At 36.3% G+C, this 18,437-nt stretch overlaps 1 protein-coding gene across 1 annotated transcript in view; it reads right to left on the bottom strand.

Annotated features, from left to right (window-relative positions):
- Window positions 1-18,437, bottom strand: part of PTPRD (protein tyrosine phosphatase receptor type D) — a 406,959-nt gene that overhangs the window by 92,299 nt on the left and 296,223 nt on the right. Inside the window, exons 24-25 of the mRNA XM_045562129.1 lie at window positions 18,294-18,335; window positions 17,690-17,787 (exon numbers count right to left, since the gene is read on the bottom strand). Coding sequence (XP_045418085.1) covers window positions 17,690-17,787; window positions 18,294-18,335 — 140 coding nt within the window. The remainder of the gene's footprint in view (window positions 1-17,689; window positions 17,788-18,293; window positions 18,336-18,437) is intronic.

Below are 18,437 nucleotides of genomic sequence, written 5' to 3'. Positions count from 1 at the left end.
AGCTTGTCTTCAATAAATCTGTCATTAACAAAGAGCTAGACTGCTTCACCACATAACCATAGTTTACCGAATCTGAACACAAAAGAAGTATGGCAGTTGTCATCCTGTATTACTGTCGTCGTCTCAAGTATTCTATCAGCTATTGTGAGAGAGACAGCTACATGCTCAAAATGTAGGTTGCCAGTGAGAGAAGCATATTTAAGCTGAGATGTGGTAGACATTAAACCAAATACAACCGAAGGCTCATGATTGTCACGGTATGTGCAAAGACAAAAGTTGAACAGTAACTGCAATCCAAACACATAGGCATGTGAACATTGAAACAAGCTGGAGTTCTCTTTGAAACAGCTTATTAAATTCTTGTGGGTGATTTGTTTTTGGACGCCTACAGCACTCTGTTTCTCCATTTGTCCCATAGTTATTTTATATTGTCTTGTTTCCGCTATTGACAAAGTTCTTTAAACTTTACCATTCTCAGCAGTTTCTGCCAATGTTACTCTACCTTTGCTCCAGGATGGCTATTCAGTTCCAAGGAATGAATGTGCATCAGCTTTCTTTCTTTTTATTTTTTGCAGAATTTATGGGGTGTGAAGGAGAAGAAGAAGGGGACACCATACAGTCAGGGATTTGCATGTTGTGTTCCTCAGGGTACACACCACCTCAATATAAACATGGATTTGGCTATAATCAGTTGTAGTGAATAACCCTAAATTCCAGCCCTTGGCTCTATTTTTCTCTGTCCGTGTCAGACGTTCTCAATTCTGACTTTTTCACATTGGAATACATCTTGCTTGGAGAGCACTTTCTTATCCTTTCTCTTTTTCTAAATCCTACCTTTCTTTCAAGGTTCAGCTCAAATCCCACTCTCCCAATCCACTCCTGCCTAGATATCTCTCCCACACACTTCCACATGTGCCCACCATTGTACCTTACAGTGTGGGCCACCCATTTGGCAATTATTTTTGCTTAGCCTTGCAACATTTCTTCTTTGAAAGTTTTTAAAATTCATTATTATACCTTATCTTTTCATTTGACAATTCTTTATTTCTCCAACTCTAAGTTCCTGAATGGAATTATAGTCTACTGTACATTTAGGTAGTCTATAAAATCGCTACCCCAGTGCATGTAAAATATATTTTTATAATGTTAACAATTTCAGGTTTTTGTCTTAATTTCTATAAATCTTTTGAGGTTGGGAAACTTATTTCTTTTGTGATTACACTTTCATGCCCTGAGTTTTAAAGTGTATACAAAGATTAGGATGCATTATTTATTAATAGATTATCTTCTGTCAGTGCTAATAGCTGGAAATTCACTGACTTTACAGCAATTTATACTGATTATTAAGACTATTGAGACGGGTATATTCACACCTAATGGGTGTGGTGTGCCCTGTCTTGGGGATGGACATGCATGAAGCTCTGACTTGGGTGGGGCAAAGGCAATATATGTAACCTAAACATACCTCTGTAACATGCTGAAATTAAAAAATAAAAAAAAACCCACAAAAATCAAGACTATTGAAAATAACCCATCGATTAAGCTAAAGTTCATTAAAGTTCTACAAATTGAACAAGGAGAGACTATACTAGAAGAATAAAAATATCCCTTTTCAGATCCAATGTTGGAAAAGTTTGAATAAACATACCCTTCCTAGGAGATTTACATACATCTATTTATTAGTAATATTACTGTAAAAATGACTTCCTTTTTCAAAATGGAAACTATTATCAATCAAGCTATCCAATAAAAGTAAGCAGAATTTTATTCTGGAAAAGACAAATAATTTGAGTTCATTTAAAATACCTATTATTTATTAAGAAAAAATATTAGGTGATAGATTCTGCTCTTTAGACAGAATAAGTCTCATTTACTCTAACTTGGGGATATAACTTGGAGATTTAACAATAAAGCAAAAACAAAATAAAAAAAGGCTAAACAATCTTACAAATAGTAACATGGGTGAAGTTATAAACATAAAAGGCATGCTCTAACAGATAGATCCTCTTTTACCAACATAGATACTAAAATATAAATTGGTTGCCCTAATCAATGATTCACAAAAAGGGAAGAACAGGAAAGGATCTACATGATACTTTGGTACCCACATTTCTTTCTGGAGACATATATTTTATCCAACTAGGGAAATTTTGGATGAAATTATAATACTAATTACTATGCTTGCTAACTGTTCCCATATCTTAGAGAATTATAAAGAAGTTCTTCCAGGGAAGCATAATAAGGAACAAATGCTGCTCCTTAATCTTATTTTACATACATTCAACTAACACAATATGAGAAAGAGAAATTGGAGTTTTCTTTAAAATGGGTCCAAAAGCCTAAAAGTTTGAAGGATTTATTTTTCTGTCCAAGAAATTAGGAAATACAGACTTTGAAAAACAACTATTAGATAGTTGCTAGCACTCTAACTGCACTGACCTGCTGGATTTCTAAATCTCTGAATTTATTGAATATTAGAAAATAAAAAAAAAATCCCATCACCCCTCACATGGTAGACATAATAAATACAGACAGAAATCCAAGTCCTATTACACTGGAGTAAAACTCCTAGCTGCATGATGTTGGAATCCTGACAAAATCTAGTTATTGTGGCTTTGGTAAAGTTTGGCTAAAAAACTAAAGGAACCTTTAGACTCAGAATTCAAGGGCAAAAATTATGTATTATTCATCTTTGTACCCCCAGAGTTTAGCAAAGTACCTGGTACATTGTAAATGTTTGTTGTATGAGCTGAACTGAATAAAAAGCTGGAAAAAAATAGACCTCGAAAGAAGTGATATTAATATTCTTAAAAATTATTTTAGAGGTAGCTAACATTTTTAGAATTGGTCTTGTTCTCAGGGACATTTGGGAGGAATGAGCAGCTTTGTTTCACAGACTTCATTTGTTTATCGTCTAGTGAAAATTATAATCCTTGGTCTGCGGCATCACAATTGGTTGCTATGGGAATGATTATAGATCAAAAACAAAAAGATTATATCCCTTTTCAAGAGCAAATGAGTACCAAGAGCAGATGAAGTCTTAAAGAAACAAAGATGTTCTTTTCATGCAAATATTTTTACCATACAATTGCAGAGAAATAAATATTGAAGCTGGTAGTGTTTGTGAAACTTGTTGGCAGAGTTTTAGCTTTGGGGAAAGATGACATCTCCCCAGACACCTAGGTTGGCCTTGAGACATGAAGACTAGTTTTCTTTACAGACATTGAGAGAGTAAGAAAAGTGAGTACTGTGATCAGCATTCTCCTCTTGCTTTATCTCAGAAAGAAGAATGGCTTCCCCATCTTTGTACAGAATCACTGTCAGGGAGCTTGGTCGCCTGCACTGTCCTGACAATACATTGGCCAAGGGAGGTCCACCATGGAAAATCAAAGGTAGATTCCCCATCTAGAGAGGACCGTTGCCTATGAAGTTGCAGTTCCTTTCTCCCCACAGGACCTCTGCTGCAGAACAGTAGTAACGGTTATAACCTAATAAAGCATCTTCATTCATGGCTTAAGCAATGGTGTCTATCTTGATATAGGTAACTATGCTTGTGAAGAGGGAGATGCAAAGAGCAAACCGGGCTCCAGTTTCTTTTTATTTATTTTTTAACTCATGCATACGTTAATTCCAGAAACATTTACCATACTAGTTACAGAGACACTCCAATAAATAAGATACCCTGAGGGAGCTTTGGGTCTAGCAGAAAACACACAAGTAAAACATTGAAGATCTTCCAATATCATGGATTCAATACAGCAAAGAACAAATCAAATTTGCCACATACACAGTGACAGGCACCTGTATGACTTTAACCTTGGCCTTGTACTCAAGCCTCAAACTGGAGCTTGGCCCAGACTCTGACACTGGCTTTTCATACAACTCCTCAGTGCCATTAGTTCCCTCCATCAGCTGTTTAAAAGCAACACAACCAAAAGAAATAGAAATATTCACCAAAGGTAGGGGGGAAAAAGCCTAGTGGTCTCCTTGATTCTTTATAATATGCTCATTTAATATTTAAATATAAAGTATATCCACTGATATTTTTACTTTAAAAGAGTGAATTTTATATATGAACTATATTTTCAACAATAAAATGATACAGAAAAATACATAAAATATATCACACAAATTTATATTTTTCCTAATACTATTTTGTTTCGTTCCATAAATAAAATATACTTGTTTAATTACAATGCTCAATAGCTACCCAAATTTCTAGTACTGTTTATAATTTGAGGTCTCACATAGAAAGCAAACATCTTTCATATTTCAAGTTAACATAACTTTAAGATGTATTGCTATACTTTTTTTTTTTTCTGGAAAGCATTTCCCTTTATTTGCTTGTATCTAGGAAGTCACTTAGAAAATGTCATCTGTTGCATGCTGTTAGATGTGAAACTTGTTGAGTGACTTAGCCACATCACTCAACTGCCCTGAAAATATCTTCTGTATGGTAAAATGACAGAGATGAACTGGATTTGAAGATTCTAGGAATCCTCAAATATAACTCCACAGTGGAAAGTTTGTGACACTGAATTCAGACCTCTGAAATTTTCTAAAAGATTTTTTTTAAGATAATAGAGGAATTCTTTGAGCTGTAACAACAAAGATCAATACAGGAGGAATAGAAAAGGAACAAAAAAGGAAATCAATGCTCAGCTGCACAGCAACACCTACCAATTCCAACACTTAGGCTGAAAATTTTTATTCTCCTAGTGACTCAACTGAAGACAAGGTCAATTAATTACTGGTTGGGGGAGGGGAGACAAAATTCTTCCACCTTCCCTAATGCAGCACTCTAACTGCTCTTAATACAAAGGGAGGCAGCATTTCACTGTTCATTAACTATACTAATTATAGTTTCTCAATCACTGCAGCCAGTCTGCACTCCCAAGTTATAGAACACAGTAGAAGAGGTTCGACCTAAGTCTGCAGGGATGAGGGTAGGAGCTTCCTCACACTGAGAAAAGAAAAAGGGAAACCTGGCATCAGAATAGGATCTTTATAACATCTACTTTAAATCGTGTTTTATAATAATCAGAGAAACAAGATTTCAGAATGAGAGAGTAAGAAAGAGAGAGAGAGAATCTAAAAAAATCTCCTAGTCTCGTCACCTATCTGATTCTGAGCTTCTGCCTTGCCAATCCAGCTCCTTAAGTTATATGTCACTTGACACACTGCTCACTTTAACAGAAATAAAAGCTGGAGCTAAAGCAAACAAAACAATAACAACAATAAATTTTTAAATGGATGGAAAGAAATGCAGACAGGCAATGAGCTTGTATGCTCCTGCCATCTTGAAATATGGCAAACATCTTTCGGTTGTAAAGTAACAGCTCCTATGTTTTTTAAATCATTTAGCAGCTTTTATATGGAATTAAGCTATAGAAGCATAAAAGAAGATTTTTTCATATATGAAAGAATGTTTTAAAAGTCTTAAAGGTAAATATTACTTTATATAATTTTAATCAATTTATGAAGCTTAATTTATGGTAGTGAACAAGTTTCTTTCATCATGAGTCTTAAATGAAGTTGGAAATTTAGTCATATGTGGAGAGCAGGGCACCTTCTCAGTTATAGCTTCACTTTTTTAAATCTTCAGGATTAGACAAGTAGGTAGACTCTGGTTAATAGTTTAAAATGTCAAGACAAGAAACAATTCAACACCAACTATCCCCTTTGAGAGTTAAGACCGAGTCTTTAATACATCTTCCAGTCCCTTCAAACGTCTGCTCCTCCTTCCTCTCTTCACTTTATTTTCCTAGTGAATGATGAAGATCGTAAGTCAAAGGCAGTCACTGTTATATAGGTAGTTACGGACTCAGGTTGATGAATTAATTAGCTCAACCAAATATATTTTTCTCTTTGAGAAGGTTAGGATGCAATACTAGCTATTTGTTTTCAGATATAAATTATTACCCTTTCATCATCTTCAAACAAGTTAATAAGGGTTCTTATCCAAAACATTTTAAAATAAGTCTATTTGTTGTTTTTATTGTTGAAAGAATGTCTCTGACATTGAAAAACAAAAATATAATTACATCATTCAGAAATTTGAGCCAATATGCCTTATTTGGGATCACATGAATACTATGTGATCACCTTAATAGTCAAAGTTAATCACATAAAATTTATTCATAGCGAAAACTGTGATGAAAGAAAATCAACCATCAGATACAACAATTTATAGTGGTCAGAATATTATCCAAACCTCAAATCCTGTGGGTTCATATGCTAGCCCTGTCATTTATTAGCTGTGTTGCCTTGGGCAAGTTACTTAACTTTCCTGTGGTTCAGTACCCTCTTGGGGTAACATGGGAATACTAATCATACCTTCCTGCAAAGACTGAACGAGTTAATATTTACTGTAAGATATTTAGGAGAGTGCCTGGCACAGGGTAAGTGCTATACAAATATTTGCTATCATTATTATCTTTGCAGATCATCTAAACTGTGAAGCCTTGTGGAAAGGCTGGGTATTATTATTATGATATTAAAATATTATGCAGTTTAATACCAAAGAAGATATAAAAAAAAGTTATGTAAAACTGGTAGAAAAAAAGTGGGAGTGGAGATAAAGGAGTGAGGGGAGAGGGAGAGGAGAAAGGAAGAGAAAGAGGGAGAAGGAAGGAAGGAGTAAGAGAGGAAAGAATGAATTAAATCAAGGGTCTCCACAAGCCACTGGTTAGGGTTTGGAGGACTGATGAATGCCTGCCATTAAAGAAATTTTTTCAGCAAGTGAGAAATAATGAGGTTCTGATTATGCTTCATGCATGAACTTTATAACTAAAGCGAAACACTCCAATTGCTGCATCTGTGATGACGAAATTACTAATGTTTCCCAAGGCATAGCCAAATCCACAAATTCATGTAATGTCTTAATGCTTATATCCTTCTCTTTAATCCTTTAATGTACTCCCCAAACACAGTGGTATGCCCAACAATTATTTTTCAAAAAGAATGACAAACTGTTTAGCCACAGTAGAATAAACCATGACAAACAATACTACCACTTTTTAATTTTAAAAATAAATACATAAATAATTAAAGACATCCCTGTGATACTGAGTAGCAACAAGCTCTCTGCAGCCTTGCTTCAGTATTTTGTTACAGCATTGTTAAAGTTCTCTCCAGCTGCTGGGCTCAGAAGCAATACAAACATAAGTGTATTTACTTGGTCCCTCAGGTACTTGGAACGTTAGGAGTAGTTGCAGGAAGTAATTTCTTAACATCATTGTCATGACCTTTGAAGGGTGTCGTCCAATTTTGCACCTCTCCCTCAGCAGCAGGACACTGACGTTGCAGTGACAGCTACGGAACACGTCAGGGTCTCAAGAACCAGCCATGCTTCTCACCGCCATGCCTTTGCATGCACATGTCCCTCTGCCTGGGGTCTTGTATTTTCAGCTACCTTCAGTGACTCACCACGTGAGATGTGTCCTGGGAAGACTATCTTCATTATTGCCCCACCCCCAAGATGCACTTATTATTGTTTTAGGTTTTCTTTTTTTTTTTCCTGTTTTTCCTAGAAGATTACGGGCTCACCCAGGACAGAGCTTATTTCTTGATCAATTTTTGTTCTCTAGTAAATGTCTGTCAAATAGATAAAGACATTTAAACTGCTCCCCCTTATAAACAAAGAAGTTGAGATCAGGGGAATTGAACAATGTGTTGAGGGGCATTAAAATGCATAGCAGGGACAGCAGAACAGTTTCTGCTCATTGAAGACACTTTTTTCCCTGGATATTTTAATGTGAATTTAATTTCTGGAAATAACATTATGTACAAAATGTGAAAAGAACTCTGCAGACATTGTAATCACCCTCCATCCTCATCACGCCTCACCTTCTAATTGCTTTCATAGAGCTCCTTTTTGGGAGAATGAGAAGGGAATGGTATGAAAGATAAAATAACTTGTGAAAAAAGTTCAATGTTATTAAGAGACTAACAGGTAGGTCATGAGTAGTGAAGTTCACAATTACAAGGGCCACTTCTGTTTACTAAGTCCTGAGGGAAAGGGGCCAAGTGCCTAACACACATGCATCTTCATAATAACTGCATGAGGAGATACTAATACTCTCCTCTTACATAAGAGAACCAAGGGTATGAAAGACAAGTGGCTAGCTCGGGGCAAGCAGCACAGCTAATTGGCAGAGTCAAAACACAATCTTGTTTTCCCTGACTTCAGGGCCCTCTCAGGCATCTGCTAGTCTATCCCTCTAAGTACGAACTTAGCACTTGGGCTCTAAAATCCCAACTTCGTTTTGAAATTAAAATAAAACTCAAAAAGCCATGTCTTTTTTTTTTTTAGTCCTTGCTGAAGTCTCTTTGAAGTTGAAAGCTTGCTGTGGAACTAGAGACACTTTAGCATTAATTGTTTCCTGACAGCCTTGGGCTCCGCATGGGAGCAGGTAGAGAGACATTTTGGACAATGTCCAGCGATAGTCAAGGGCCTATTAGTTACAGGGAACGGGTGTGGGAACAAGGGCTGAGAAACAGAAAGCTAGGGTTATGAGAGATTCCCCCCAGACAAGTAGGACTCCTACAAGAAACAACCAAAGGCTCAAGTATGAAAGATATGGCATTTAATGCTGGGAAAGAAAATGTCTGAGGTTTTTCAAAAAGAAGTGGGTGAAAGAACAAACATTAAAAATAAGGTCCAAACAGAAATAAGCTTCGAAACTTGAGAAATTGCTTGCACTTTGAGTTGTAACAACTACAGAAGTTCAGAAAGAATAAAAGACTACAAACACATAGGTAGACTCCCTGATTTTGGATGCAACATTTCTTGTAAGGTGAGCTGCTGTGTCTTTGTGTCCTATCAGATTTGTTTACAAGATGCTGGCTGCAGCCAGCTGGGAAGGGACGCTCTGTCTTGTATCTTACATCTTGTATAAGATGCTCTTTTACCTTCCTTGGTGAGATTGGTCCTTAACTACGGAGCGAAGAAAGCATCTTCTCCGATTGCCAACCGGCAGGCCCGTCTTTATTATAAAAGCTGCTCTGGTAGTTTAATCAGTAGGTACTTTTGAATTAAATCTGAGGGGTCTACATTAAAATGTAATCACTTCTGTATTGTCTAGGGATAATAACAGTCCATTTTCTGAGAGAAAAGGGCTGGAAAATAAGGCTTCACTGCTGATAGATCAGGTGGGCCTGTCAACTGGGAAAAGCAGTTCTTTTTACAGAAGGACATTCTTTGTTCTGCTCGCTCCTGTTGTTGGTACTAGCAATTTTGATCACAACAAAGAGTTTCTGTGAACTGTAAATTCAGTTAGAAATTGATCCAGACACACACTTTGGTTAATCATCCGCTGCGTGCTGAGCAGTAAGCTTGTTACCATGTGGCCAACAGCACACGGAGGAGCCCTGACAGCTGACCAGGAGAGGCTTGTACACGGCAAATGACCGGAATGTAAGAAAGGGCAACATCGCAAGCGCTAAATGCACTGGTATAAACTAGCACATTTTACGTTTTCTTTAACTATTATTATTTTTTCTAATGACTTCAGCCAAGCCCTAGGGGTTTGGCCAGTGAGGGACAGAAAGGGGGCAGGCACGGTTTCGACAATTCTAAGACATATACTTTTTTTCACATTCAAACATCTCTGAAATTGGTGTGAACCTTAAAACTGATGGCATCATATAATTATTAATATATTGGCAATGCCTTTGATTTCTTAGTGGTACATATAATGATAGGGCATCTTAAAATTGAGGGATCTTATATTTGATGAAATAAGTAATAGCTAAGACTACTGAGTACTTGTATCAGGGACCCTGATAAGCATTGTATATCTATTAATTTATTTTTAATAACTTTATAAAGTATTATAATAACTTCTTTTGTAGAGATGGAAAACTAAAATACAGAGAGGTTCAGTTATTTGCTTAAAGTCACATAGCTTGAGCCGGGGGCCAAACAGGCAGCTGACTCCAGGGCCAACTGTATACTTGGCTGCTCTGCCACACCAGTCCCACTGTTGGCTCAATGGGCAGAAAGCCCTGTGTGGCAGGCAGAGTATGGGCCCAACCTGAGAAGCCGGAAAACCGCTACGTTCTTAAGGAAGTGGGTAATGACTCCCTCACCCTCACCTCCAAGCCCAGAGTACCAGGAGATTCTGATTTGGAATATTAAAGTAAATCTAGCCATTTATCTCCCCCAACTAGGCTCACCCAGCCCAGTACAAAAAAAATTGTTACTGTTTCTTATTTGGTGAAGTCACTCATTTTTCTCATTCTATTACCTAAACTACCATAATTTGTCCAGAATTTTAAAAATATCACTTCTATCTCTTGTGGCTCACATGTCAAAAATACTTAAAAATGGAGGCTTTTTCCTTGGTCTGTTCCACTCTTCAACTTTGCATGAAAGAAAAAAACAGATCTTTGTCATCTACCACTTTCTTCCTTCAGGTAAATGAGGGAACCACCTTCAAGAAAAACCCAATTCATTTAAAGCTGGTAAAAAAAAAAAATGTGTGTGTGTGTTGGGTTTCTTATTGGTGCCTGTATAATGCTCTAATGCATGTCCACCCTCTTGAGTTTACACAAAAATTAGAAACTAATTGAAAGCAGATATGACAAGTGGTTTTGCATTATGAATACTCAGAGGTTTACAAAACGTTTACTAATGCTTTTGTGTCTGCGAATATACTCTGGCACACATGGTCAAATAGACCAACAGCTTTTTCCAAGGGAAAATAAAAATGTTTTCTTTTGTAGTCATTGCTTTGATGACAGACAATTTTTGTCCTTTCCATGGAGCAATACAATATTTACTATTGGGAACAGACAAATTGTCTATGGAGAAAAGAAATGCATCCTTAGTACGTCATAGGAAAACCACTGGGTTTTCCCAGGGATAGTCATGCAATGCAAATTGGTAACTATGACACTTTCACAGAAATTTTAAGTATAAATATTTTGATCTAGTTGGAGGCTAAGGTTTCTGGACTCTGTAAGAAGGACATAGCAAGAAACAAAGAGTAAAAGATTTAGGCCTCTAAAACAGGTAACTTAAGGTACCGTGAAGAATTCAAGATGACATGAATTTGTGACCTGGTTTTAACACATAGTAGGTATGTGACATTAAACAAGTCACTTCCTTCTCAATCTCATGTTCTTTACCTCTATGATGAGAGAGTTAAACTACATGATCTCTGAGGTCTATCTAGCTCATGTTTAAAAATATGATCTAAACAATGTTTTCAAATGTTTCTACGTATCTCAGCACCGTCTTGATGTATTTCCTTAGTCATCAAGGAAATAACACATCTGTTTCCTTTACCTGTCTCACTGGGTGCTGTGAAGATTTTAGCCTATTTGACAAAGGTGCAATAACCATGCTGTTACAAAAACAGAAGGACAGGGCCCCAAAATCTGGAATGTTTCATATAAGAGGGTCATTATCACTGGTACAGACAGGAGATGTGGGAGTGTTGCTATGAGTACAGAAAGAAACTCTTGGCACATTTGGATGCTAAATGGTGGGAGACACATGAGCACTAAGATCAGAGATAACCCACATCCACAGATGAAAGCAAACACCTTGGGACTAGGCTTTGTGATGAGAACAAATTAGGTCAAAGGTGTACTTCAGGGAGGACTTCTGCGAACTAGAGTTTCTTGGTCCTCCCCAGTTGCAACAGAAAGATTGCTCAGAGTAGTTTTAACATATAGTTTTAAGATAATACTTCTAAGATGGCTGGAGCTGACAAATTTGAAACTAACCTTGTGCTAACAATTCATGTCTGTATAACTACCATGGAAGGATGAACTGCTCCAAGTCATCTTTTGGAACGTGACTGATAGAACTTGGAAGAAATTTTGTTGTTGTACCTATGCTTAAAAGGGGGTTATTATCTCAAACCATACCACAAAATGTACAAAATCTAGAATATACTTGAAATAGAGTGTGTGATTTAGGACTTTATTTCTATAGGAAATTGCATCTTGAGGACCAAATTGGGAGATAGTTTTACATTTTCTCTAACTTTGTAGCTTTTCTAGATAATGACCACGGGGATGCCTAGTTATGATGCAAAGACATCACCAGGGGCTCTTGTTAAAATGCAGATTCTGATTCAGTGGTTTTGGGATAGTGCCTAAAATTCTCCATTTCTAACAACTTTCCAGGTGTTGCCACTGTGGCTGGTCCACACTTTGAGTATGAAAGTACCAGAGCATTCTTTCCCTACACGCCTTTCCCTTGACAAAATGCTCTTCACTCCTCCTCTTCCTAGTTCCACTAGGAGTACCACCTTCTCTTCAATGTCTTTCTCAGTCCTCTATCTCATTCTGACCTTTACTGATCCCAATAACATTCCATTAGCATTCATAGCTCCTTGGTGTAGTTCTTGTATATTTGATTGTATATATTTGTCTTTGCCAAGTAGGCATCCCAGAAGTATAGTTTTCTTTTCTGTAGTAGGGTGGTTAATTATTGTTCATTCTCCAAGTTCAGAAGCCCCCTTCCACATAAACTTCCCTCTCTCTAACCCAAGGAAGGACCCAGATCTATATGAGTGGACTGTCCTAATGTGTGTTCCCACAACAAACTTAGTCAATTAGAGTTCAGAGTTTGCTCTCTGGCACTTGGAACTTGACCGGCAAGAAAAATTTAGTCTGTTTCTTTAGGGGGTCTACATCTAAATGAAAATATGATCAAAGGCCATGTTTTCTGTGTGTGAGTGGGAGAAACAGAAGAGGCCGGCCTGCATACAGGGAAGAATGAAGTCAGCCCAGAGAAAGCACAAAGATGAGAGCTCCAGAGATGTCAGGAAACGGCCACAGCCTTCCACCACACTACCACAGAAAAGTGCTGTGCTAAGTGCCTAGAGGAACATAGAAGCTACAAGAAACCTATACTTCTTGGATATCTAGTTGGTAAAGACAAATACATACAATCAAATATAAATAAGATTTATGCTAAGGAGATAAGCTTAAGTGCGAATGGAATATTACTGGGATTCAGTAAAGGTCAGAATGAGTTCCAGATGACAGTTCTTGAAGTGTATCTGTACTGTTAGCCTTTGGCTCTATAATAAGTCATATGCTTTTCTGTTTTTCTCTTTAGTAAATTCTAGGGGCTATAGGTACAATCTGTGATGATGCCTGTTGATTGAATCTCAAATATACTAGTCTGTCTGCCATCTCAGAAAATGGTAAAATGAATACTGGGGAATCATGATCTGTAATACATTACCCTAAACTAATGACATTTCTCAGATTGAAGTCTTTAGACCACCTTCTTCAAAGTCACCTGACGTGCGCTCTTTTAAAACTGAGGTTCCTGGACACCATGGTTGACCTACTGAACCAGCATTTCCAGGGTTGGAATCAGGAATCTAAATTTTAAATAGGCGTCCAAATGATCCTTAGGTACTATCCTAAGATTTTATTTGGCAAGACCTACTTACATAATTCTGATTTAGTCTGAAGATTCACAAGCCTAATGTATTGACTTTAACAGCCATACCAACTTTAAGGGGGACTTTATTCCCTGCATTCTAGATGCCATTCTCAAATTGTGACTACTGAAATGCTAATAGAACTTTGCAGTCTCATATCAGAAAATGAACACCTAAAGTGTTTATAAAGATCTCCAGAGATGGGGTTACACTAACTTCCCAGGGCCATTCGTCTAGCTATCATTGAATCCAACGTCAGAGTCCAGTTGCCTTTATAGTAACAGAGGTCTCACATGATCAAATAATACTGTGCTACAAGCTGACCTATTTCCTCCTATTCCAACCTCAGGATCAGTGCAAACAGCTTTCAGGTCTTTAACTTCTGTTTCAGTCTTAGATTCAGAGCGACAAATTTTGCTTTATGTATCTTAAGAGGTCCGAGTAAACATTAATTCATAGTAATTATGCCAAAATAATTAGGTATTTGAAAGTAATGTGAGCTTTCTTTCCTCCATTTTCTTCATTGAAATCCAGTAAATACCTATATAAATTTATATATGCAATATAATAAATTTTTCCCACAAAGTGTTGCTCTGTGGCCTAAAATATTATGTAGAGGCCTTAATCTTATTATCACAGATGAATATAACACTTAAATATCTCCTTTAGGACTGTTAAGGCACAGTAGGGTCAATTCTTGCCCAGGGAGCTTTAATCACAGATCATCATGGCAGTCAGTGAAGAGTCTGTTTGGGCTATCACTTCACTGGCTACAACGACTGCAGTAGTTGTTCATGGCAGCATTGCCAGCATGCGGTGCAGAACTATTTTCAAGGAGCACTTCTGAATCTAATGGCTAAATGAGGATCATTAGAGTATCTTTACATGTGGCATTTCTTGCAAATTCCATATTTAAAGGAAGCCAGTTATTATATACAATGGATGCAATTGAGATTGCTTGAATGATGCTAATACAATCATGCACTATATAACATTTAGGTCAACAACAGATCACTTATAGGATGGTGGTACATAAGATTATAATGAAGTTGCAAAAATTCCTATGCCCTAGTGATATGGTAGCTGTCTTAACATTCTAACACAGCACATAACTCAGCTGTTTGTGGTGACGCTGGTACACAAACCTATTGTGCTGCCAGTGATATAAAAGTATTGCACATACAATTACATATAATACATAATACTTGATGATGAAAATAAATGACTATATAACTGGTTTATGTATTTACTATATTTTTATAGTTATTTTAGAATGTATGCCTTGTAGTTAAAAAAAAAATTAATGGCAAAACAGCCTCAGCCAGGTCCATCAAAAGGTATTACAGAACTAGGCACTGTTTTGTAGCTGATGACAGCTCCATGCCTGTTATTACCCCTGAAGACCTTCCAATAGGACAAGACGTAGAGGTGGAAGACAGTGATATTGATGGATTCCAACCTTGTGTAAGCTTAGGCTAATGTGTGTATTTATGTTTTAGTTTTTTAAAAAAAGTTTAATAAGTAAAAATAAAAAATTAAAAATATAAAAAATTTTATAGAATAAGGATATAAAGAAAAATATTATTGTACAGCTGTATAATGTCTTTAGGTTTTAAGCTAAGCATTATTATAAAAGAGTCCAAAGTTTTAAATAAAAAAGTCAAAAAGTTTATAAAATAAAGTTATAGTAAGCTTAGGTTAATTTATTATTGAGAATGAAAAATAATTTTTATAAATTTAATGTAGCCTAAGTATACAGTGTTTATAAAGTCTACGCTAGTTTACAGTACTGTCCTAGGCCTTCTCATGCACTCACCACTCACTCACTGACTCACCCAGAACAACTTCTAGTCCTGCAGGCTCCATTCATGGTAAGTGCCCTATACAGATGTACCATTTTTATCTTTTATACAGTATTTTTACTGTACCTTTTCTGTGTTCAAATACACAAATACTGACCACTATGTTATAATTACCTATAGTATTCAGTACAGTAACATGATGTACAGGTGTGTAGCCTAGGAGCAATAGGTTATACCACATAGTCTAGGTATGAAGTAGACTATACCACCTGTGTTTGTGTAAGTACACTATGATGTTTGAACAAGGATGAAATTGCGTATTGATGCATTTCTCAGAAAGTATCCCTGTTGTTAAGTGACACATAAGAGTATTACTGCCAATGGCTTACAGTTGTATTGGTGGAGAGTGAATTAATGGCTTATTAACAGGTTGTGTTATCACATTTTTATCTTTCTGTGACTCATTACATTACTCAAAATCACAAATAAAGAATTAAAGTGGGGCCACAGAGAAAATATCACACAGAAAAATAAAAGGAAGAATCATAATAGCAATAAAGAGCAGGTTGGAGCAGTGAAAAAAAGATTTCTGGTTAGACACTAATTAAGAGTTTTTAATGTGCCCCAGGCGGTATTCATCATCACCTTGTTTTCACTTCTAAAACTCCATTTGCAGCTGAAGGCCCGAACGAAAAGCTACAGAAACTGTTTTAAAAGATACTCCATAATTTTAAAAGAGCCATTCGGATCCAAAGAAAGAGGAGGGAAGAAATAAGAAGCAGACCTGAGAAAGTAAGGCAACTCACAATCCAATGTGAATTTCCCCAAATTGAAAATGTTCACCAGAATGCTGGGAGCAGAATAAATAAAAATATAACTTAACCAAGAAGCAAGGAAATAAACACAATCTTTGTGTTCTATCAAATATTTGACAAAGATGTTGGAGTATGAAAATTGAATTAAAGGCTGTCTAGCTCTTGAGAGTGGAGGTGAATGGGGCTACAGATATGTTTTGCTCATCTAGCACAGTGATTTAAAATAATTAAAATTGGAAAATTTGAAGATTTTTAGGAAGGCTATGCAGATATTCAGACTGCTGCAGGCCCTGGTGTTCCATATTCTCTTATATGGTGCTTCTTAATATTTTTGTTACCTCTCTAGCCACTGGAGGTTGGGGCTCCTCTTAGACGTTCTTACTGAATGTAATGTGATAGGGCAGAATGTTGGAGCTGGTAGGGACTGAGAGGTCATCCAGCGCATGTGCCCCAATTAAGACTGATAAAACAGATACTAAACAGAGGTAACAAGGATGTGTTTGAGGACTTCCATTCAGTAAATCAGCAGAAACCCTTTATGGTTAAATTTGGGCTGCTCAGGTACCCAAGAAGTTTTTGTCATTTGGAACAACTATGCGATTTTAGTAGCACATTTTAATCTTATACTAAGTTAAATTTGGCCTGAAAGAATAATTATTGTCTAGTTATCAGTGATTCATGAATTGGCCCCACTATGGGTTCTTGTTGCTGGTGAATACTGGAAATATCCGGTTTTATAACTTTTTGCTTTATAAATGCCCAATATCCAAAACACACACACACACACACACACACACACACACACACACACACACACAGGCTTTTCATTCACCATCAAGAATTCACAAAGAATCTTTAAGGATTCTGGAATGTTAAGATAGCATTTAGTTCACCATTCCTTCAAAAACAGCCAACTTTCTGGAAATACATTTTTATCTTAATATTAGCTTTAGCATTAATTTAGACTGAAGGGTAAAATCACATATGCATATTTATTAATTATAGAGTTTTCAGGGCATAAGCTCTACAATGAAGAGCACTGAGAAATCTACTTAATCTCTATAATCTCTCTTTTTCAATGAGGATTCTCATCATGAATCCAAATATCTGGCACCCATTTGTATCCTGGGAAGCTTATCAGTTTAGTATATTCTTTGAATTAAAAAAATAGAAAAGACAAATACCAAATGATCTTGCTAATATGTGTGGAATCTAAAAATGTAGGAGTAGAGAGTAGAAGAGTAGAATGGTAGTTACCAGAGGATGCATAGGGAACGGGGACAGAAGTTGATCAAAATTGTAGCTACAGTGTAGGAATAAGCTTTAGTGATTTGTTGTACAGAATGGTGATTATAAATAATAATGTATAATATGTAAATATATAATTATTTATCAATTAAAAATGCATTTTGAAAACACAAAATGTATATAACCTTAGTAACATTGAACAGATGTAAAATCAACACCTTTTTAAAGTACAATTACTATATGGATTGTGCAGACACTTTTAAGTTGGCTATTCATTATAAATTTTTGTGTTAGATTCTGAGTCATATTTAAAAGGAAAAGCCGATGAAGTTAATTTCCAAGAATATGGCCAAAAAGAAGAGGGTAGAAGCTCTTGAAATTACTGTTAAGTATAAACACAATGAATTACCTCATATTCCTGGGAAAACTTCAAGTTGTCATTTGCTTTCAACCTTTCAATGTGATCCGCAAGTTCCAAGATAGGTATTGGAGGATGGCTAGCCATACCTAAGAAAAAAGGAAAGAAGAGACACATTTGAAAATAAATGACGATGACACTAATCATTCCAAAATATAGAGAATACTATAGTTAGAAATGGCCTGAAAATATGTGAGTAGTAAAGATGTTTTAGGTGAGGAAGCAGGCAAATAGTTTGGTTACTCAAAGCAGGACATGCTCTGGAAGGATGGATTTTGTAGCCAAATGAAAAGTCACCAAGCATAATCTCCACACTAATACTCCTAGTGTAAAAAAAAGCGTTATTGTGCTATGAATCAATGGGTTAGCTAGCGGAGAAAACTGCCAGTCAGGCTTGATGTCAACTTCTGCTTTGAGTAATGACTGTTATGTCATTTCAAACTCCTTCTCCTGCACTGTGTGAAATGGAAATTGTGTGGAATTAAATGGTGTAAAGTGAACTAAGAAAACAGACACTGAGAAAGGCCTAAAAGGGAAAGAGTAGTAGCTTGATAGGAAACATAAAATGATTTATGCATAATCAAGGAAAACTAACTTGAAGAATGAAGGTTACCAGGGTAACCGGAATCATCTGAACCTGCAAAGGAAATGATGGTGTGAATAAAATAAAATAGAACGGATTTGTTAAAAAAAAATGATATGGATAGTCTAATATACTTTAAAAAAGACTAATAAAAAT

This window comes from Lemur catta, chromosome 10, assembly GCF_020740605.2.
Source record: "Lemur catta isolate mLemCat1 chromosome 10, mLemCat1.pri, whole genome shotgun sequence".
NCBI classification, from domain to species: domain Eukaryota; kingdom Metazoa; phylum Chordata; class Mammalia; order Primates; family Lemuridae; genus Lemur; species Lemur catta.
This window is presented reverse-complemented; position numbering and strand designations above follow the sequence as displayed.